A 23728-nucleotide genomic window follows, 5' to 3' on the forward strand; every position below is an offset into this window, starting at 1 on the left:
GAGTAGGATAGGTGTTAGCTCTTCTTTAAATTTTTGGTAGAATTCAGCTGTGAAGCCATCTGGGCTTTTTTTTGCTGGAAGATTTCTGAATATATTTTCAATTTCCATGCTTGTGATGGGTCTGTTAAGATTTTCTACTTCTTCCAGGTTCAGTTTTGGAAAGTTATACTTTTCTAAGAATTTGCCCATTTCTTCCAAGCTGTCCATCTTATTGGTATATAGTTGCTGATAGTAGTCTCTTATGATCCTTTGTATTTCTGTATTGTCTACAGTGATTCTCCATTTTCATTTCTAATTTTGTTGATTGGATACTTCCCCCTTTGTTTCTTGTTGAGTCTGGCTAATGTTTTGTCAATGTTATTTACCTTCTCAAAGAAGCAGCTTTTAGCTTTGTTGATTTTGGCTATGGTCTCTTTTGTTTCTTTTGCATTTATTTCTGCCCTAATTTTTAAGATTTCTTTGCTTAACTAACCCTGGAGTTCTTCATTTCTTCCTTTTCTAGTTGCTTTAGGTGTAGAGTTAGGTTATTTATTTGACTTCTTTCTTGTGTCTTGAGGTGAGCCTGTATTGCTATGAACCTTCCCCTTACCACTGCTTTTACAGTGTCCCATAGGTTTGGGGTTGTTGTGATTTCATTTTCAGTCATTTCTATGTATATTTTGATTTCTTTTTTATTTTTTCTATGATTTGTTGGTTATTCAGAAGCATATTGTTTAACCTCCATATGTTGGAATTTTAAAATTTTTTTCCTCTGTATTTGATATCTAATCTTACTTCATTGTGGTCAGAAAAGATGCTTAGAATAATTTCAATTTTTTTGAATTTACCAAGGCTAGATTTATGGCCCAGGATGTGATCTATCCTCAAGAACGTTCCTTGTGAACTTGAGAAAAGGGTGAAATCCATTGTTTTGGGGTGAAATGTCCTACAGATATGAATTAGGTCTAACTAGTCCATTGTGTTATTTAAAGTTTGTGTTTCCTTGTTAATTTTCTGTTTAGTTAATCTATCCATAGGTGTGAGGGGGGTATTAAAGTCTCCCACTATTACTGTGTTACTGTTAATTTCCCCTTTCATACTTGTTAGCATTTGCCTTACATATTGCGGTGCTCCTGTGTTGAATGCATATATATTTATAATTGTTATATTTTCTTCTTGCATTGATCGTTTGATCATTATATAGTGTTCTTCTTTGTCTCTTTTCACAGCCTTTGTTTTAAAGTCTTTTTTATCTGATATGAATATTGCTACTCCTGAATTTTTTTTTTTTTTTTTTTTGGTTTCCATTTGTGTGAAATATCTTTTTCCAGCCCTTCACTTTCAGTCTGTATGTGTCCCTTGTTTTTAGGTGGGTCTATTGTACACAGCAGCAGCAGCAGCAGCAGCAGCAGCATTGTAGACAGCATATATAGGGGTCTTCCTTTTGTATCCGTTCAGCCAGTCTTTGTATTTTGGTTGGGACATTCAACCCATTTACATTTAAGGTAATTATGATAAGTATGATCCCGTTGCCATTTACTTTGTTGTTTTGGGTTCGAGTTTATAAACTGTTTCTGTGTTTCCTATCTAGAGAAGATCGTTTAGCATTTGTTGAAGAGATGGTTTGGTGGTGCTGAATTTCTCAGCTTTTGCTTGTCTGTAAAGCTTTTGATTTCTCTTTAATATTTGAATGAGATCTTTGCTGGGTACAGTTATCTGGGTTTTAGGTTTTTCTCTTTCATCAGTTTAAGTATGTCCTGCCATTCCCTTCTGGCCTGAAGAGTTTCTACTGAAAGATCAGCTGTTATTCTTATGGGAGTCCCCTTGTGTGTTATTTGTTGTTTTTCCCTTGTTGCTTTTAATATTTATTTCTTGTGTTTGATCTTTGCTAATTTGATTAATATGTGTCTTGGGGTGTTTCGCCTTGGGTTTATCCTGTTTGAGACTCTCTGGGTTTCTTGGACTTGGGTCACTATTTCTTTCTCCATTTTAGGAAAGTTTTCAACTATTATCTTTTTAAGTATTTTCTCACGGCCTTTCTTTTTGCCTTCTTCTGGGACTCCTATGATTCGAATGTTGGGGAGTTTCACATTGTCCCAGAGGTCCCTGAGGTTGTCCTCGTTTCTTTTAATTCTTTTTTCCTCTGTGCTTCCTTTATTTCTACCATTCTATCTTCTACCTCACTTATCCTATCTTCTGCCTCCGTTAAACTACTGTCGGTTCCCTCCAAAGTGTTTTTTTATCTCATTTATTGCATTATTAATTATTGATTGACTCTTTTTTATTTCTTCTAGGTCCTTGTTCAACATTTCTTGGATCTTCTCAATCCTTGTCTCCAGGCTATTTATCTGTAACTTCACTTTGTTTTCAAGATTTTGGTTCATTTATTTTATTTTTTTTTTTACCTCAGGCTTTTTTTTTTTTTTTTAACTTTACAATATTGTATTAGTTTTGCCAAACATCGAAATGAATCCACCACAGGCACACCCGCGCTCCCCATCCTGAACCCTCCACCCTCCTCCCTCCCCTCCCCTCCCTCTGGGTCGTCCCAGTGCACCAGCCCCAAGCATCCAGTACCGTGCATCGAACCTGGACTGGCGACTCGTTTCATACATGTTATTATACATGTTTCAATGCTATTTTCCCAAAACTCCCCACCCTCTCCCTCTCCCACAGAGTCCATAAGATTGATCTATACATCGGTGTCTCTTTTGCTGTCTCGTACACAGGGTTATTGTTTCCATCTTTCTAAATTCCATATGCTATCACTTTTCTGAATTCTTTTTCAGGTAGACTCCCTATTTCCTCCTCTGTGGTTTGGTTTGGTGGGCTTTTATCATGTTCCTTTACCTGCTGAGTATTTCTCTGCCTTTTCATCTTATTTAGATTGCTGTGTTTGTGGTGGCCTTTCTGTATTCTGGCAGTTTGTTGTTCCTCTTTATTGTGGAGGTTCCTCTCTGTGGGTAGGGTTGGACAGGCAACTTCTCAAGGTTTCCTGGTTAGGGAAGCTTGTGTCAGTGTTCTGGTGGGTGGAGCTGGATTTCTTCTGTCTGGAGTGTAATGAAGTGTCCAGTAGTGAGTTTTGAGATGTCTATGGGTTTGGTGTGACTTTGGGCAGCCTGTATACTGATGCTCAGGGCTATATTCCTGCATTGCTGGAGAATATGCATGGTATGTCTCGCTCTGGAACTTATTGGCTCTTGGGTGGTGCTTGGTTTCAGTGTAGGTATGGAGGCTTTTGGATGATCTCTTATCAATGAATGTTCCCTGGAGTCAGGAGTTCTCTGGTGTTCTCAGGTTTTGGGCTTAAGCCTCCTGCCTCTGGTTTTCAGTCTTATTCTTACAGTAGCCTCAAGACTTCTCCATCCATACAGCACTGATGATAAAACTTCTAGGTTAATGGTGAAAACATTCTCCACAGTGAGGGACACCCAGACAGGTTCACAGAGTTACATGGAGAAGAGAAAAGGGAGGACGGAGATAGAGGTGACCAGGAGGAGAAGAGGGGGAATCAAAAGGGGAGAGAGCAAGCTAGCCAGTAAACAATTCCCTATGTGTTCTCCACAGTCTGGAACTCTCAGAGAGGTTCACAGAGTTACACAGAGAAGAGAAGAGGGAGGAAGGAAATAGAGGTGAGCAGGAGGAGAAAGGGGGAAATCAAAAGGAGAGATAGATTTAGGCCGTATTCTGTTCAATAAGTGTTCTCAACAGCCTGGAACACACACAGAGATTTACAGAGTTGGGTTGAGGAGAGAAACGGGAGAGAGGAGATAGAGATGACCTAGGGGAGAAAAAGGAGAGTCAAAAGGGGGAGAAAGTAATCAAGCCAGTAATTACACTCCTAAGTAAAAATGGGTACTGAAGATTAGATTCTTAAATGTACAAAATTGATAACAAATACCATAAAGCAAAGATTAAAAGGCTAGAGTAGAGGTTAGACTCTCAAGAATACAATGTTATTTTTAAAAAATCACAAAATGTATGAGAAATGTATATGAAGTTTGCTTAAAAATAGGATCTCTTTTTGCGATGTAATAGTTGGTTATAAAAATAAAAATTAAAGGAGTAATAGAGGAATTTTAAAAAAGGGGGGAATTTTTAATTAAAAAAATGATAATAGTAATAGTAAAAATATATCTAGGAGTTTCTCTGGAGCTGTTGTGGGCAGTGTGGGGTCAGTTCAGTTCCAGATAGTTCTTTGTTCCATTATACTTCTCAAGACCTATGGGCCTCTTCCAGTGTAGTTGGTGTTAACTACAGGGATTTTAATCTGTTGCACCTGTCACTTCCAAAGTGGTTCCCTGTGTTTATTTGGCTTCTTGTGTTTGCAGGTCTCTTCAGTGTCTAATTTCTGACCTGACACAAGGGGGTGAAGGTGGTTTCTTGTTTAGGCTCACTTGTTCAGTCGTGCTGTGGGGAGGGAGGAACACTGCAAACAAATATCACTGGCGTGTGTGGGGAGTGCTCACAGTGTCCCAGCCACACTGGGTTTGCCCCTGCTCACAGCGTGTGTGCTTTCCCAGTCTACACTGCTCAGGCTTCAGGTTGCTGTGCAGGGAGCGGGCCCCGGATTGCAGGCACTTCCCAGGTCTAAGCTGCTCAGGTTCAGGTTCTCGTGTACTCTGCAAAGGCAGACTCGGTTGGGCCCACGTTTTGTGCCCTTCTGTGATCCGAGCAGCTCAGGTGACCAAGTGCTTGGCAAGCACACTCTCCTAAGGTGTGGTGCATCTTATCACCTCCCAGGTCCTAGCCTCTCGGTTTCTGGGGCACGCTAGTCTCTGGTGTGTGGTATGTCTTTTCTGGGGAGCTGATCTCTGGCTGCGACCCTCCCGGTGGATGTTAACCTCCAAGAATCTCAGGAAGTCTTGGTTAGACTGGAAGCCTTTTCGCAGTTTGGTAGGGGATACTCTCTCTGGGGCCGAGATTGCCCCTTTCCGGCTCTGGCTGCCCCCCACCTGCCTCCAGCTGGGGATGGCCTGGACCACAGCCAGCTAGCTATCCTCTGGTATTTGCTCAGTCCTTTATTCTGTGCTCAGGCCGGCAGTGCCTTAGGTTCCGGCTTTTCACGGGATAGTTCTCTTTCTCTCTCTTTTTCCCTCTGTCTCTCTGGCTATCCCACAGTTTAGGTTACTATCTCACGTTAGCTCCCTCAGATTGCCCTCAAGGCATTCAGGCCTGGTCCTTACCCTAAACAATGCAGCCCGCTCCTCCCCATTCACCGCCCCCCCACCCCCCCCCACCCCCTTGCTGGTGGCAGAGGAAAGCATCTGGGGTACTTCTTTGCTGGGAGTTGCCATTAGGGACGTAACATGTGGGTTTTATTTATTTTTCCTCCAGGTTTTGTTGCCCTCTGAGATTCCAAAACTCCCCCAAAGACCCACCGGTGAGAGGGTTTCCTGGTGTTTGGAAACTTCTCTTTTAAGAATCCCTTCCTGGGACGGATCTCTGTCCCTAACTATTTTGTCTCTCTTTTTATCTTTTATATTTGGTCCTACCTCCCTTTGAAGACAAAGAGCTGCTTTTCTGGGTGGCTGATGTCCTCTGCCAGCATTCAGAATTTGTTTTGTGGAGTTTGCTCAGTGTTCAAATGTTCTTTCAATTAATTTGTGGCAGAGAAAGTGGTCTCCCCATCCTATTCCTCTGCCATCTTGGCCTCACCCCGCCAGCCCTGACCGGCCACCTCCTTCGGCCTTCTAAACTCCTGCTCTGCTTAAAGCAGAAAAGTGGTGCGTTAGGATGCCTGTTTTTGAATGAGTAGGGACTGCTGTTAATATTCCTATAATATCTCGAATTCAGGTACCAGCCAGACTGGAATTTTAGCAAGAATGAGAAAATAGAAGACAAAATTCAGATGAAGCCTCTAGTCATGGAAAATCCTTTGGACTCTGAACCTGAAGCAGGAAGCTCAAACACTCTAAAGAGTCTGTGGTTGCCTATCAGCACCACCCCCACCCAGAAATCTGCCCAGATTGTCTATGGATGTGCCTTCCTGCTTGGTGAGCACTGGGAAGTCTCTTTGGTCATATTTTGAAATTGACAGGATGGAGTGAGTGTGTGTATTTTGTCACTGGAGGAGTCTTGAAGATACGATGGCCCTTCCTGATATTGGTGGTTTCAGGGAGGGATGTGACCCGAGGTCCCCACATCTTTGTTTTCTGGGTCCAGCCTGTTCTTCTCCTCCTTGATCTTTGCAGTTCTTCTGCTGACCATCCTGAGCCTGATCCTGGCCCAGTGGCCCAGCCAGGTGTTCTCTGGAGACCCCGTGCTCACAACAGTGGCTGTGCTGCTCCTGCTGCTCACCACTGGGGTCATGATCATCATCTGGAGGCAGCCCCAGGACCCCTCTCCTCTTCCATTCAGGGTAAGTGAGCTTATGTGTCCAAAGTGTCCACCTTGAGTGAATGAAGTCTGTGTCCTTTGATGGCAAAATATCCTTTCCTAGACAGGGAATGAGGGGAGTTACTGAAACCAATGGACTTTTCCCTGATTCACACTCAGGGCTTTGCATACATAATCTCAGCAGGAACTGAATGCACAGCCTGAGGAGGACAGGAGTCTCCCACCCACGTGGGGTAGGGTCTCCACTTCAGACATCTGGGCTGTGTTCAGTGATGAACTGACTCTGCCCACAGGTCCCTGCTCTGCCTCTCCTCCCACTGGTCAGCATCTTCGTGAATGTTTACCTGATGATGCAGACGACCTCTGGGGCCTGGGCCCTGTTTGGCATCTGGAATGCCATTGGTAAGTTGCTTTCTGGGATAAAGAGGTTTCTTGAATGACTGAACCCAACGTCTTCCTACGATTTCTCCCCACACTGTATCAGAACCCATAGAAGGTCTACTAGGCATTTGTAAATGAGGTGAGCACCTACATTTCCTTCTTATCGTCTCATTTCCCTACTAGGATTTCTCATATACTTTGGATATGGGATCCGACACAGCCTGTCAGGGAACAATCATCAACAGCCACCAGCCACCAGCCTCCACCTCCCAGACTCTTGACAAAAACATCCCTGGTGCTGAGTCATCTTAACCACAGGAGGTAGATGCTGCCTGGAATCCCTCCATGCCCTGGAGGATCTGCTGGTGCAAGGGACACTGTGAGCCTCAGTGGAGTGTGAAGGTGGAGGCATCTAAAGCCCTGTATTTGTTGCTCGTGGAGAAAGTGACTGGACCATTATGTAGTTTTCGGTAAACTTTTAAAAGCATACTATACATACTTGTAAGTGCATACTTCATAAGTGTGCAGCAAGATGAATTTTCACGAAGTGCCACAATGTAAGCAGCAACTAGAGGAATAAATAAATTATTATGGGCACATTAGAAGCACCTTCTTGTACTTATTTCTAACAAGAACACAGAGACTGCCCCATTGGAGAAAACTCAGTTGAGGACGAATTATATGAAGAGTTATACTCCAGAGACTTCCCTGGCAGTCCAGTGGCTAAGACTCCACGCTCCCAGTGCAGAGGGCATGGGTTCAACCCCTGGTTGGGGAACAAAACCCTGCATGCCCAATGGTGTAGCAAAAAAAAAAAGAAGAAGAAATTTGTTTAAGAATGACTGACTTCCTCCCCTCGCTTCCCCTTATTAAAATGCAGGTGGACCACACAAGCAAGAGAATCTCCGATTGCAGGTGGGTCACTCGAGCAAGACAGTGTCCTGGAGAAAATAGGAAGTCAGCAGGCTTGCAGCAATGGAAAAATGACCGTGACTTCCTCCCTTAATGATTAACTGAGATTGTTTCCCTTTAAAGATAGTCATGCTGAGCAGAACTCTCATGGATGCAAGTCCACCTTTTCCTCAGATCACTGGCTTTTTGGAATAAAGCATCTTTCTTCTCAATGAAAGCTTGCCCCGTGATTTATTGTAAGTTGAGCAACAAGAGGCTGAACCTGTATTTGGTTACAAATCTAACTCCAGGTGCAGAATAGCCAATGGGTCCATATGGGTCACCATGTCTCTGAGTTAATATGCTCAGGGGGAATCTTCTATCTTCAAGAGCAAAGAGTGAAAATGGTAATTTATAGTTAGGATAGCCTAATGTTGGACCCTGGGCTATTGCATATTTTAAAGCATTTATACCTTTATGGCTTTTGTCATTTGTTCAATAGGTCTGATTGGGTGGACTTTATTAAGGCACAGAGAGATTGGACAATGTAGAGAAAACTAGGTACCGAATTTCTGTAGAATCGTGTTGTTGTTGTTCAATTGCCAAGTCATGTCAGACTCTTTGTGACCTCATGGACTGTGGCACATCAGGCTTCCCTGTCCTTCACTATCTCCTGGAGTTTGTTCAAACTCATGTCCACTTAGTTGGAACCCCCCTGAGAGATTTCTTTATTCTTAGAATTGAAAAAGCCAAGATTCTCTCAATTCTGTCAGAATCAATCAGTAAGCCTGTCTTAGTGGTGTGTGTGTTTACAAAATCAAGTCTCACCCTTTGCGACCCCATGGACTGTAGCCTGCCAGGCTCCCCTGTCCATGGGATTCTCCAGGTAAGAATACTGGAGTGGGTTGCCATATCCTCCTCCAGGGGATCTTCCTGACTCAGGGATCAAACTGGTGTCTTCTGCTTGGCAGGCGGATTCTTTACCACTGAGCCACCTGGGAAGCCCATGAGAAGGGAGTTACTCATCCTTATCTTCAAAACAGATGTTCTTTACCCCAAGGGTTAAATTAGATGAGCTGTGAGGGTTGGACAATGCAGCCTTGGTTCACACACAGTTCAGGCTGAACCATGTATAAGCCAAATTGACCTCCCCTCAATATGTGAACATTTTCTCCATCACCAGCAGATAAAAATCTTAGAACCCCATGATCCAGCAATTCTACCTCTGAAGATATACCCAGAAGAATTTAAAGCATGCCCTGAAAGAGGTATTTGCACACCCATGTTCACAGCAGTGTTATTCACAATAACTAAAGCATGAGAGCAATCCAAGTGCCCACTGACTGAGAAATTGATGAACCGATGTGGCAAGCACAAATAATCGAGTATTATTTATCATTAAAAAGGAAGGGGATTCTGACACATACTACAACATGAAGGAACCTCAGGAACTCATTCTTCTAAGTGAAATAAACCTGACAGGAAAGGACAAATATTCTGTGATTCCACTTAAATGGAGTATCTGGAGTGGTCACATTCATCAAGACAGAGAGGAGAAGGGTAATTTCCAGGAACTGGTGGAGGAGAAAAGCTCAGCTGGAATTCCATCATCTCCACTAGCCTTGTTCGTAGTGCTGCTTCCTAAGTCCCACTTCACTTCACACTCCAGGATGTCTGGCTCTAGGTGAGTGATTACACCATCGTGGTTATCTGGGTCATGAAGATCTTTTTTGTATAGTTCTTCTGTGTATTCTTGTCACCTCCTCTTAATATCTTCTGCTTCTGTTAGGTCCATACCATTTTTGTCCTTTATTGTGTCCATCTTTGCATGAAATATTCCCTTGGTATCTCTAATTTTCTAGACGAGATCTCTGATCTTTCCCATTCTATTGTTTTCCTCTATTTCTTTGCGTTGAACACTTCGGTAGGCTTTCCTATTTCTCCTTGCTATTCTTTGGAACTCTGCATTCAGATGGATATATCTTTCCTCTTCTCCTTTGCCTTTCTCTTGGTTTCTCAGCTATTGGTAAGGCCTCCTCAGACAACCATTTTGCCTTTTTGCATTTCTTTTTCTTGAGGATACTTTTGATCACAGTTGTGAACGTGCTGCACTTAATATGCCAGCAAATTTGGAAAACTCAGCAGTGGCCACAGGACTGGAAAAGATCAGTTTTCATTGCAATCTCAAAGAAAGGCACAGCCAAAGAATGTTCAAACTACTGCACCATTGCACTGATTTCACATACTAGCAAAGTAATGCTCAAAATTCTCCAATGTAGGCTTCAACAGTGTGTGAAACAAGAACTTCCAGATGTTCAAGTTTGATTTAGAAAAGGCAGGGGAACCAGAGATCAAATTGCCAACATTCATTGGATCATAGAAAAAGCAAGAGAATTCCAGAAAACATTTACTACTGTTTCATTGACTACCTAAAGTCTTTGACTATGTGAATCACTACAAACTGTGGAAAATTCTTAAAGAGATGGGAATACTAGGCCAACTGACTTGCCTCTTGAGAAATCTGTATGCAGGTCAAGAAGCAACAGTTAGAATCATACATGGATAAACAGACAAGTTCCAATTTAGGAAAGAAGTATATCAAGGCTGTATATTATCACCCTGCTTATTTAACTTATATGCAGAGTACATCATGTGAAATGCAGAGCTGGATGAAGCACAAGCTGGAATCAAGATTGCTGGGAGAAATATCCATAACCTCAGATATGTAGATGAGACTACCCTTATGGCAGAAAGTGAAAAGGAATAAGGAGCCTCTTGATGAAGGTGAAAGAGGAGAGTGAAAAACCTGGCTTCAAACTCAGCATTCAAAAAAGGAAGATCCTGGCATCCGCCCCATCACTTCCTGGCAAACAGATGCGGAAACAATGGAAACAGTGAAAGAGTTTATTTTCTTGGTCTCCAAAATCACTGCACATGGTTATGGCAGCCAGGAAAGTAAAAGATGCTTGCTCCTTGGATGAACCTGTATGACCAACCTAGACAGCATATTATGAAGCAGAGACATTATTTTACTGACAAAGGTCCATCTAGTCAAATCTATGGTTTTTCCAGTAGTCATGTATGTGTGTGAGAGCTGGACCATAAAAAAGCTGAGTGCCAAAGAATTGATGCTTTTGAACTGTGGTGTTGGAGAAGACTCTTGAGAGTCCCTTGGACTGCAAGGAGGTCCAACCAGTCCATCCTAAAGGAAATCAGTCCTGAATATTCATTGCAAGGACTGATGCTGAAGCTGAAGTTCCAATACTTTGGCCACCTGATGCAAAGAAATGACTCATTGGAAAAGACTGTGATTCTGGGAAAGCATGAAGGCAGGAGGAGGAGGGGATGACAGAGGAGGAGATGGTTGGTTGGCATCCCCAGTTCAGTGGACATGAGTTTGAGCAAGCTCCAGGAGTTGGTGATGGACAGGGAAGCCTGGTGTGTTGCAGTCCACAGGGTCACAAAGAATTGGACACGCCTGAGCAAACTGAACTGAACTGGTGCAGGAGAAAGAGGGAGTTGCTGATGAATGGGTACAGAGCTGAAGTTCTGCAAGGTGAAAAAAGTCCTGGGCTTTGGTTGTACAAAGTGTGTATGCACTTACTACTACTGATATGGAGACTTAATGATGGTTAAAATGGTCAACTTTAAGTTATGTGTGTTTTACCACAATAATAAAAAAAAAAAAGCCCTCTCAGAATCCCCCCAAGGGTAACCACATAAGGGTCAAGGGCTGATAACAACACTGCAGTTGCTCCACACCCGCCCAACCCCATCTCCACCCCAACAACCCAGGGGTGAGGACTGTCTTCTGTGCTCAGGACTCCCCACTTCGGTTCTTGGAGATGTCTTAGCTCCAGCCCTGCACAGCTTACCCTCAGCCTCCCTGACTGACCCAGTGCTCCAGGCACTGCTCCAAGGATCCAGTAAGTCTTGGGTCACCGTCTTCTGTGGGAGACTGAGCGCTGAGTTCACATGCTCCCACAGAGACCTCTGCAACCCCAGAGTACGGGGTGGGGGTGGGGTATCAGACCGATTTTCCAGATGAAAGCAGGAGCTGGGACCTACTGATGCAGGTGAAAAGAGAAGTGTATGTGTGTGCCGGGGATGGGGAGTGACTGGATCAGTGTCCTTACATATAAGACTACTTTGACTCATGTACAAACAGTAATTATGCTCGCACAGTGAATGTGACATGTGCACCACTGACTTCACTCCTCACTGTACTGTCTGCTCTTTGTGTCTGCAGATGTAGGGGTGATTAGGAGGAACTCGAGCACCCACGGATGTGGGTATTCCTGAGGGGCGACTGTTCAGTAATTTATATTATATCATGTTGAGGTTTGCTACTAACAGCAACACTGTGAAGCCGGCTTTATTATTTACCATGGGCAGCAGTTTAGGAAAGTGGTGGTAAAACACACATAACATAAAATTTACCATCTTAACCATTTTAAGTGTACAGTTAAGCAATGTTGAATATATTTAAATTGTTGTGCATCCAATCTCAAACACTCTTCTCATCTTGTAAACTTGAAACTGTGTCCGCATTTAGCAATAACTCTCTGTTTTTCCCTTCACCCCAGCCCTGGAGAAACAACTATTTTTTCCTTTCTACCTCTAAATTTGACTACTTTAGGAACTTCACACAGGAAGAAATAGACATATTTGTCATTCTGTGACTGTGAAATCACTTATCATAATGTCCCAATGGTCCTTCCACATTGTAGCATGGCCCAGAATTTCCTGCCTTTTTTGTGCTGAATAATATCCCGATATTTATAGACAACATTGTGTATATTGTTTCTTCCTATATGTACCCTGGGCTGATTCCAACTTCCAATAATGCTGCTATGAGTATGGGTGTACAAATATTTCTTTGAGATCCTATTTTCAGTTCTCTTGGCTGTACACCCACAGGAGAAATTGCTGGATCACATAGTAAATGCATTTTTAGTTTTTGGAGGAACCACCATAGCAGCTGCACCATTTTACATTCCTACTAACTGTGCACCATGGTTCATCAGCCAATTTAAACAAGAGGGAAACAGAGGACCAGAGAAGTAAATGAATTGTTCAAAGGCACAGGTGGTATCAAGATTCCAACCATACTTTCCTGGCTCTTTGAATGTTTATTCTTAACCAAAATGCTAAACTTGGACTTTGGAGTATCACAGGCAGAAATCCCATGGCAGTAACTTGTGGTCACTGGGTCATCCTAGCCCTGCAGACCAGTGTAGTGAGGGGACACTTCATGCCCCAAAGGAGCAGGAAACAGAGTCCTGTCATTTCTGATTCAGAATGAAGGTTAGTCCCTCCCTCCAGTTGGGACGCCACTCTGGTTTGATGCTTTGACTGAGCTGGGCCACAATCTGTCCCTCCTACAAATTCCATCTCCTTCGGCAGCAAAGCCGAGTTCCTATTCCATGTCACTCTGTGACTGATGAAACAGGAAGATAACAAGTTTCAGGATCCTTGTTGAAGATACGTGTGGAGTCTGAGCTCTGATCATCAGGCTCCTAAAGGATCACTTCAAGCATATCAAAGAAGGGAGGGAATAATGATGATAATAAAGTTCCCTGTTTTATGGCGTGAAAGTGAAAGTGTTAGTCGATCAGTTCAGTTCAGTTCAGTCCCTCAGTCATGTCCACCTCTTTGTGACCCCATGAATTGCAGCACGCCAGGCTTCCCTGTCCATCACCATCTCCCGGAGTTCACTCAAACTCATGTCCATCGAGTCGGTGATGCCATCCAGCCATCTCATCCTCTGTCGTCCCCTTCTCCTCCTGTCCCTAATCCCTCCCAGCATCAGAGTCTTTTCCAATGAGTCAACTCTTCGCATGAGGTGGCCAAAGTACTGGAGTTTCAGCTTTAGCATCATTCCTTCCAAAGAAATCCCAGGGCTGATCTCCTTCAGAATGGACTGGTTGGATCTCCTTGCAGTCCAAGGGACTCTCAAGAGTCTTCTCCAACACCACAGTTCAAGAGCATCAATTCTTCGGCACTCAGCTTTCTTCACTGTCCAACTCTCACATCCATACATGACCACTGGAAAAACCATAGCCTAGACTAGATGGACCTTTGTTGGCAAAGTAATGTCTCTGCTTTTGAATATGTTATCTAGGTTGGTCATAACTTTCCTTCCAAGGAGTAAGCGTCTTTTAATTTCATGGCTGCAATCACTATCTGCAGTGATTTTGAAGCCCCCCCAAAATAAAGTCTGACAGTGTTTCCACTGTTTCCCCATCTATTTCCCATGAAGTGATGGGACCGGATGCCATGATCTTCGTTTTCTGAATGTTGAGCTTTAAGCCAACTTTTTCACTCTCCTCTTTCACTTTCATCAAGAGGCTTTTTAGTTACTCTTCACTTTCTGCCATAAAAGTGGTATCATCTGCATATCGGAGGTTATTGGGTTTCTCCCGGCAATCTTGATTCCAGCTTGTGCTTCTTCCAGCCCAGCATTTCTCATGATGTACTCTGCATAGAAGTTAAATAAGCAGGGTGACAGTATACAGCCTTGACGAACTCCTTTTCCTATTTGGAACCAGTCTGTTGTTCTATGTCCAGTTATAACTGTTGCTTCCTGACCTGCATACAGATTTCTCAAGAGGCAGGTCAGGTGGTCTGGTATTCCCAGGTGTTTCAGAATTTTCCACAGTTTATTGTGATCCACACAGACAAAGGCTTTTGCATAGTCAATAAAGCAGAAGTAGATATTTTTCCGGAACTCTCTTGCTTTTTGATGATCCAGTGGATGTTGGCAATTTGATCTCTGGCTCCTCTGCCTTTTCTAAAATCAGCTTGAACATCTGGAAGTTCATTGCTGAAGCCTGGCTTGGAGAATTTTGAGCATTACTTTACTAATGTGTGAGATGAGTGCAATTGTGTGGTAATTTGAGCATTCTTTGGCATTGCCTTTTTTTGGGATTGGAATGAAAACTGACATTTTCCAGTCCTGTGGCCACTGCTGAGTTTTCTAAATTTGCTGGCATATTGAGTGCAGCACTTTCACAGCATCATCTTTCAGGATTTGAAATAGCTCAACTGTAATTCCATCACCTCCACTAGCTTTGTTTTTAGTGATGCTTTCTAATGCCCACTTGACTTCACATTCCAGGATGTCTGGCTCTAGGTGAGTGATCACACCATCGTGATTATATGGGGTGTGAAGTTCTTTTTTGCACAGCTCTTCTGTGTATTCTTGCCACCTCTTCTTAATATCTTCTGCTTCTATTAGATCCATACCATTTCTGTCCTTTATTGAGCCCATCTTTGCATGAAATGTTTCCTTGGTATCTCTAATTTTCTTGAAGTGTTCTCTAGTCTTTCCCATCCTGTCTCTCAGTATTGTCCAACTCTTTATGACCCCATGGACACTTCCTCTTCTGCCTATGGAATTCTCCAGGCAACTCTACTGGAGTGGGTTTTCATTCCCTTCTCCTGGGGAACTTCCTGACCCAGAGATTGAGTACAGGAAGACAAACAGTGGTATGTAGCTTGTGCAGAATCAGATAAGCTAATATGTAGCAGAGTGAAATTTGAACCAACCGACAGATTTCTATTCAAAAGTCAGCATTCTTATCCACTCAACTCGTACCAACTAAGCAGCTGCTCTGTGCCTGGCACTTTGCTGGAAGCCTTTGCTTCTGTAGGAGCAGAAAACTTTCCTTTATCAGGTGCTTTGACTGGTCTAATAATTAAATTGTCATAAGTTAGATTAACAAGTTTAACTTGTTATGTATTGGAGCTCCATGAAAACTCAGAGGCTCAAAGACAGGCATTTGAGGCTTATATGCCCTCCCCCCCACCCCCGCCGAGCTAAGGAGAAGGGGTTAAGGATCTGAGGCGTCAAAAGGGAGGAAGACAACCCATAGGAGGATGGGAAGAGCTAGTGCTTGGGAAGCAAACATTTGCTGCTCCAAACAGGTAAGTCTTTCTGAGATAAAAGGCTATCCCTGGTAAATGACTCTCTTCCTGGCATAAGTCTCCTAATCTACATTATTTAAGCAGTTAAAGGAGAGACAAAGAACTACTCCTGAGTCTGTTGGGTCTTAATTGACTGTAGCTCAAAGCAACCTGTGTGCCAAAGTGGGACATTTGGGGGAGACATAATCTGCTCACCTTCACTTCTCTTTAAGCAAACTTTCTAGTAACTTTGAATCATATTAAGAGCCTTCTTTATGTTTAAGAAACCAAAGCTCACAGATGGAGAACTTGGCCAATTGTCCTTTGACCACCTGGTCCCCATCACACTGTTCATCTGTGAAACTCCCAGGACCAAGGGTGGATAACATTCTTGATGGCTTTGTGTCTTGTTTTCTCAGCAGATCTTACTTCCTCAACTCTGTCTAGGATGCGATGTCAGGATGTTCACCAGTTTGGTCAGAAGCTGGTTCGAAGGTGACAGTTGAAGCCCACTAAGGGGTCTGAGAGTCCCAAGGCCCCTCACCTGAACACCCTTGACCTGGTGGTCTTGGGTGTGGCCAGCACCCTGGGGGCTGGCGTGTACATCCTCGTGGGAGAAGTGGCCATGTTCATCGCTGGACCAGCGATCGTCATCTCCTTCTTGGTGGCCGCCCTGTCTTCTGTGTTGTCCGGGCTCTGCTATGCCGAGTTTGGGACACGGGTCTCATGGACCGGTTCTGCGCATCTCTACAGCTACATCAGTGTGGGAGAACTGTGGGCTTTTGTCACTGGTTGGAACCTCATACTAGCTTATGTGATTGGTGAGATGATGAGTGGAAAAGGTGTGGGGCTTGAGATCAGAAATTTGGAGTCAGGATTGGGTCTTCGGGCATTCAGGAGCACTTTGTGAAAGTGCTTTCACTTTATTAGAGGAGGAGGAGGGTAATAGTGTCAGGAAAACTCCACAACTTCATTCTACTCAGCTTTGTCCTGCTTCCTTAAATGATGGACCAAGAACCCAGAGGAAAGGGAACTGTTGGGGGTGGGTGAGAGGGAGGGGTGTCCCACAGGCTCCTCCCCTCACTATATTGACATCTCTGCTCAGTTGTTGCATTCATGGGATTTCCCTTTACCACTTCATTTAAGATTTCAACCCTTGTCTCCCATCTTTCCTGTTCCCACTTCACTGTTTTCTTATGTAACATTGATCACCTGCTAATGTGTTAATAGTTGACCTATTTGGTGATCATTTGTACCTACTCCCCCCACCTCATGAAGAACTCTTTGAGAGTAGGTATTGATGCAAAATCTTGGCTCTCTGTGCACCAACACCAAACAGAAATACAGAGAGAGTCATGAAGGAGAAGGAGAGAATGGCTTTATTTCTTTGCCAAGCAAAGGGGGAACACAGTAGGATAGTGCCTTAATAACAGTGTCCCCACTTCCCGTGGAATAGGGAGAGACTATATAGTCAGGGCTCCTGGTCAGAGCTATCCTGACAAGCTCACGGTATGTACAGAGTCTCAGGTGGTCAGGTCTCCTAATTTTTTTTGAAGTTTTTCCTTCTTTCTTTCTTTTCTTGAATATTTATTTATTTGACTGTGTCAGGTCTTAGCTACAGCACACAGGATCTTTCACTGTGGGGCATGGACTCTAGTAGTGATGCTTGCGTTTAGTTGCTCTGTGCCACATGGGATCTTAGTTCCCTGACCAGGAATTGAACATGAATCCCTTCATTGCAAGGCAGATTCTTAACCACTGGACCATCAGGAAAGCAACCAACAAACCACCTAATATTGATGAGCTTCCATGTTCCCTTTAATCTTGCCTCAGATGGTTTCTTGGCCTCCCTGCCTTGATTAGCAACTCTTTGAATCTGTCCTTTGGAACTCAGGGAAGGTCATGGAGGCTGGAGTTTTGCCTACAAGAAATGGGGGACAAAAAGGCCTCTGTGCCCAGAGTCCCACAGAGCCCTGCTCAGCATCAGTATTTTGTAATTTTCCCCCAAAATATATCCTATGGCACATGAGGGCTTCAATTTAGGTTTGTTAACAAATGTTCCTTCTGCTGCTGCTGCAGCCGTTGCAAGTGTGGCCAAGGCCTGGAGCCACACCTTCGACAGCCTGATTGGGAACCACATCTCTCAGGCGTTAGAGGGAATTTTCTCTCCATATATGCCCTACTTCCTGGCCACGTACCCAGATTTTGTTGCACTGGCCATGTTGCTGCTTCTCACTGGTAAGCTGGGGATTTTCATGATAGGACGGGAAGGGTGGGTGTGGAGGGGGAAAAGGGGTGTGGAAGGCTTGGGGTAGCAGCATGGTAGGGGATTAGAGCTGGGAAGAATGGTCTGTGGTATGAGAGACAGGAAGGCAAGACATAGACCGTTATTGCCCACCCTTGGCATTACTGATCTTCTAGGCTGGAACAGCCTGGGTGTGGGGGCTAACCTGTGACTGCAGGGTTTTCTTAATTTAATCATTGTTGCATGTGTAGCATCTATGAACTATGTTCAGTAGATATGGGTGACACCAACCCCCCAAACTGTGACAATCAGAATGTCTCCAGGGAGTTTCTTGGTGGCTTCACCTCAGATCAGTTTCTCAGTCATGTCCAACTCTTTGCAACCCCATGGAGTGCAGAACGCCAGGCTTCCCTGTCCATCACCAACTCCCGGAGCATGGTCAAACTCATGTCTATTGAGTCAGTCATGCCATCCAACCATCTCATCCTCTGTCATCCCCTTCTCCTCCTGCTTTCAATCTTTCCAAGCATCAGGGTCTTTTCCAGTGAGTCAGTTCTTTGCATCATGTGACCAAAATATCGGAGTTTCAGCTTCAGCATCAGTCCTTCCAGTGAATATTTAGGACTGATTTCCTTTAGGATGGACTGATTGGATCTCCTTGCAGTCCAAGGGACTCTCTAGAGTCTTCTCCAACACAGCAGGTCAAAAGCAGCAATTCTTGAGTGCTCAGCTTTCTTTATAGTCCAACTCTCACATCCATACATGACTACTGGAAAAACCATAGCTTAGACTAGATGGGCCTTTGTTGGCAAAGTAATGTCTCTGCTTTTTAATATGCTATCTAGGTTGGTCATAACTTTCCTTCCAAGGAGTAAGCATCTTTTAATTTTATGGCTGCAGTCACCATCTGCAGTGATTTTGGAGCCCAAAAGAATAAAGTCTGACACTCTTTCCACTGTTTCCCCATCTATTTCCCATGAAGTGATGGGACCAGATGCCATGATCTTAGTTTTTTGAATGTTGAGTTTTAAGCCAGCCTTTTCACTCTCCTCTTTGACTTTCATCAAGAGGCTCTTCAGTTCCTCTTCACCCTCTGTTGTAAGGGTGGTGTCATTTGTGTATCTGATGGTTTAGTGGTTAGGATTCTGGGTTTTCACTGCCAAGGCCCGGGTTCATCCGTGGCAAGGGAATGGACATCCTACAAACCATGGCATGGCCAAAAAATGAACCCAAAACAACAAAAAGAGAATGTCTCCAGACGTTGCCAACAGTCCCTTGGGGAACAAAACCACTCCCAGCTGAGAAGTATTTACTTAGACTGACAAGTTTCTTCCTCTGTACTGAGACCACACTTTTTTTTTAATTGAGAGAAAATTTACATAGCATAAAATTAACCATTTAATTATTTCTCCCAAATTAGTTAACTGGCATCCAACATTGTATAAGTTTAAAGTGTACCACATGATGATTTGATAGACATGTCTACTGTGAGATGACTGCCGCAGTAAGAAACAAGCTACCTTAAAGTGTATTTAGTGGGACTTCGTACCTTCACATTGTTGTATAACCATCACCCCTATCTAGTTCTGAACAGTTGCATCACAACCAAAGGAAACCCTGCACCCACTGAGCAGTCACTGTCTATCTATCCACCACCATCAGCCCTCCTGACACTGTAGCCACTGGTCTGCTTTCTGTCTCTAGGGATTTGGTTATTCTGGATGTCTCATATTCCATCTTTCCCACAGGACTACTGGTTCTGGGAGCTCCTGAGTCAACCCTGCTGTACAGAGTGTTCACAGGCATCAACGTTTGGTTCTCAGCTTCGTCATCATCTCTGGTTTTGTTAAGGGAGACCTGCACAACTGGAAGCTCACGGAACAGGACTACACATTGAACACATCTGAATCCATTGGCACCTCTAGGTTAGGAGGGTTCTCTTGTCCATAGCGACACTTGTGTGAAAGTGGGTGCAAGCCTGGAAATCTGGTGGGGACTAAAGTGTGGCAACCCACTCCAGCATTCTTACCTGGATAATCCCATGGACAGAGGAGCCTGGCAGGCTACAGCCCATGGGGTCGAAAGAGTCACTCATGACTAAATGAGTAAACCACCACCAAAGAGACCTGGGCTGATGGATCTCAGTGATGGGGGTCCTGGAGTCCAGCACTTGGGGTATGAAGGGAAGAGTCCAGTAGAGATGGCTGAACTCACCTCACCCATGTTCTTCCTCATTCCTTCTCTCACCATAGGTTGGGCCCTCTGGGTTCCGGAGGGTTTGTACCTTTTGGTTTTGATGGGATTCTCCAGGGAGCAGCTATGTGTTTCTACATGTTTATTGGTTTTGATGCCATTGTCACTAAAGGTAATATAGTCACTGTGCTTCTCATCAGAGGTTTGGCCACAGATTAGGCTGCCCTTGGGCACAGGGGTCGGAAGAAGGATAAGCTGCTTTTGATGGTGCAAGAGGAAAGGGGATATTGTGCTTTCGCTCCCTGTGTTTTCCTAACCTAGTACATCTACGCATCCTGCAGGGGAAGAAGCCCTAAATCCTCAGCGGTCCATCCCCGTGAGCACCATGATCACGATCTTCATCTGCTTTTTGGTGTGCTTTGGTGTCTCAGCAGCACTCACCCTCATGGTGCCCTACTACCAGATTCATCCTGAGAACCCCTTGCCAGAGGCTTTCCTCCTTGTTGGGTGGGGCCCTGCCAGATATGTTGTGGCTGTTGGCACCCTCTGTGCTCTTACATCCAGGTCAGTATCATGGCTTTCCCCCCACTGACTGTCAGATGCTCTGGTATCCCAGCCCTTCGGATTTAGAGACGAGAAGGAAGGACACCTGGCACCATGTAGACTACATCATGGAAGCCCCGGTCCTCCCTTCCTGTCTCTCCATGTCCTTATCTACATTTCCATTTTCCTTTCCAGTCTCCTAGGTGATATGTTCCCCATGCCTCAGGTGATATACGTGATGGCAGAGGATGGACTCCTTTTTCGGGGACTTGCCCAGATCCATGCCCACACAGGCACCCCTGTCATGGCCATCATGTCTTCTGGAAACCTTGCAGGTGAATAAACAAAAACCCATCCCTTGTTTGATCATTTCCTTACCTTTGATATTTCCGGCTGTTTCTCACTCCCTTCCCCACCTTGTCTGTGCCCTCATCCTAGCGGTCATGGCGTTACTCTTCAAGTTCAGCGATCTGGTGGACCTCCTATCAATCGGGACCCTGCTTGCTTACTCCCTGGTGGCTCTCTCTGTGCTTGCCCTCAGGTGAGATTCCGCTACACCTTGGCTGGGGGTCGTGGACTCAAGGGGACCTAAGATTCTTCTAGCTTTATGTCCTGCTCTGCTGAAGTCGGGAAAGAGTTGGATTAAACTCTCTGATGATGGATGAGTATATGGTCTGTTGTTAATATTGCCTTAATATCCTCTCACTCAGGTACCAGCCGGATCAGAAGTTCAGCAAGGAGAAAACAGAGGAGGAAATTGAGATGAAACTTAAAGTTGAAGAAAACATTTCAGAGCTTGTATCTGAAGCAGGAAACTCAAACATTCTGAAGAGTCTGTGGTTCCCTACCAGCACCATCCCCACCCGGAAATCTGGCCAGATTGTCTATGGATGTGCCTTCCTGCTTGGTGAGCAATGGGACTTCTCTTTGGTGGTATTCTGAAATTGACAGGACAGGCTGGAAATATGTGTCTTTTTCAGTTACGAAGTAGTAGAAAAATGATGCCCCTTCCTGATGTGGGCAGCCTGGGGAGGGGTGTGGCCCGAGGTCCTGATATCTTTGTCTTCTGGGTCCAGCCTGTTCTCCTCCACCTTGACCCTTGCAGTTTCTCCTGCTGATCATCCTGAGCCTGATCCTGGCCCAGTGGCCCAGCCAGTTGTTCTCTGGAGACCCCGTGCTCACAACAGTGGCTGTGCTGCTGCTGCTGCTCATCATTGGGGTCACGATCATCATCTGGAGGCAGCGCCAGAGCCCCTCTCCTCTTCCATTCAGGGTAGGTGAGGGACTTCCCTGGTGGTCCAGTGGTTAAAAATATACCTAGCCATGCAGGGGATGTAGGTTGGATTCCTTGTGGGGGAACAAAATACCCAATATGCTGCAGGGCAAATAAGCCCATGACCCACAACTAGAGAAGCCTTTGGGCCACAAATCAGTTCTGACACAGCCAAATTAATTCGTTAATTAATTTTTTAAAAGTAGGTGACCTTTTGTGCCCAACTATCCACCTTGAGTGAATGAAGTCTATCTGTTTTGAGGTCTAAACACCCTTTACTGAACGTGGGAAGATAGGAAATTGCTTAAATCAATGGACCCTTCCCTGATCCACACTCAGTGCTTCACATACCCAGTTTCAGTAGGCACTGAACACACAGCTTCAATAGGACTGGAGTCTTCCTGCCCACATGTGGGTTGCAGGCTCCTTTTCCAACATCTGGGCTGTGTTCAGGGATGAACTGACTCTGCCCACAGGTCCCTGCTCTGCCTGTCCTCCCACTGGTGAGCATATTTCTGAATGTTTATCTGATGATGCAGATGACTTCTGGGGCCTGGATCCAATTCACTGTCTGGAATGCCATTGGTAAGTGGTTTTCTGGGATTAAGAGTTCTCTCAGTTGACTGATCCCCATCCTCTTCCTAACATCACTCCCCTATTCTGTGTCAGACACCCTCATAGGAGACCTAGTGAGCAAGTGTGGGGTTCCCTGGTGTCTCAGTGGTAAAAAATCCACCTGCCAATGCAGGAAATGTAAGAGACATGGGCTCGATCCCTGGGTCAGGAGGATCCCCTGGAGGAGGAAATAGCAACCCACTCCAGTACGCTTCATTGGAGAATCTCATGGACAGAGGAGCCTGGAGGGCTATGGTCCATGGGGTCACAAAAGAGTCAGTCACGACTGAGGGACTGAGCATGCACACGAGCATGTACACGACTGTGTATCAGTAAGGAGAGTACCTACTTTCCCTTCTCATCGTCTCATTTCCCTACTAGGATTTGCCATATACTTTGGCTATGGGATCCGACATAGCCTGGAGGAGAACTAGAAGCAACAGCCTCCACCTCCCAAACTCTTCACTCAAGCATCCCTGCTGCTGAATCATCTTAACCACAGGACATAAATGCCATGTGGAATCTCTTCATATGCTAGAGGAATCTTCTGGTTAAAGGGGCATTTTAAGGCTCTATGGACTTGAAGGTGCAATGCATTTCAGTTCAGTTCAGTTCAGTCGCTCAGTCATGTCCGACTCTTCCGACTTATGCACTGCAGCACACCAGGCTTCCCTGTCCATCACCAGCTCCTAGAGTCTACCCAAACTCATGTCCATTGAGTCGGTGATGCCATGCAACCATATCATCTTCTGTCATCCCCTTCTCCTCCTGCCCTCAATCTTCCTAGCATCAGGGTCTTTTCAAATAAGTCAGCTCTTCGAATAAGGTGGCCAAAGTATTGCAGTTTCAGCTTCAACATTACTCCTTCCAATGAAGACCCAGGACTGATCTCCTTTAGGATGGATTGGTTGGATCTCCTTGCAATCCAAGGGACTCTTGAGAATATTCTCCAACACCACAGTTCAAAAGCATCAATTCTTCTGCGTTAGCTTTCTTTATAGTCCAATTCTCTCATCCATACATGACTACTGGAAAAACCATAGCCTTGACTAGATGGACCTTTGTTGATCAAATAATGTTTCTGCTTTTTAATATGCTGTCTAGGTTGGTCATAATTTCATTCCAAGGAGTAAGCATCTTTTAATTTCATGGCTGCAATCACCATCTGCAGTGATTCTGGAGCCCAAAAAAAATAAAGTCAGTCACTGTTCCATTGTTTGCCCATCTATTTGCCATGAAGTGACAGGACCAGATGCCATGATCTTCGTTTTCTGAATGTTGAGCTTTAAGCCAACTTTTTCACTCTCCTCTTTTCACTTTTCATCAAGAGGCTTTTTAGTTCTTCTTCAATTTCTGCCCTA

The 23728-nt window shown here is 44.5% G+C and overlaps 2 protein-coding genes across 2 annotated transcripts in view; both read left to right on the forward strand.

Annotated features, from left to right (window-relative positions):
• LOC113889099 (cationic amino acid transporter 3-like) overlaps positions 1 to 7812 on the forward strand; it is a 33530-nt gene extending 25718 nt beyond the window's left edge. The window contains exons 8-12 of the mRNA XM_027535950.1: positions 5776 to 5975; positions 6174 to 6340; positions 6612 to 6720; positions 6883 to 7169; positions 7580 to 7812. Of these exons, the coding sequence (XP_027391751.1) occupies positions 5776 to 5975; positions 6174 to 6340; positions 6612 to 6720; positions 6883 to 6980 (574 nt within the window). The 3' untranslated portion in view covers positions 6981 to 7169; positions 7580 to 7812. The remainder of the gene's footprint in view (positions 1 to 5775; positions 5976 to 6173; positions 6341 to 6611; positions 6721 to 6882; positions 7170 to 7579) is intronic.
• A 3602-nt stretch (positions 7813 to 11414) lies between these two features.
• Positions 11415 to 21421, forward strand: LOC113889100 (cationic amino acid transporter 3-like). Its single transcript, XM_027535951.1, is given in 10 exon segments — positions 11415 to 11516; positions 15918 to 16319; positions 17578 to 17736; positions 19492 to 19551; positions 19554 to 19668; positions 19996 to 20108; positions 20278 to 20500; positions 20675 to 20814; positions 20918 to 21020; positions 21190 to 21421. Coding segments are annotated over 9 exon segments (1518 nt in total). The 5' UTR covers positions 11415 to 11516; positions 15918 to 15946.
• Positions 21422 to 23728: the final 2307 nt, after the last annotated feature.

The sequence above is a fragment of the Bos indicus x Bos taurus genome, unplaced genomic scaffold (genome assembly GCF_003369695.1).
Source record: "Bos indicus x Bos taurus breed Angus x Brahman F1 hybrid unplaced genomic scaffold, Bos_hybrid_MaternalHap_v2.0 tig00003518_arrow_arrow_obj, whole genome shotgun sequence".
NCBI classification, from domain to species: Eukaryota; Metazoa; Chordata; class Mammalia; order Artiodactyla; family Bovidae; genus Bos; species Bos indicus x Bos taurus.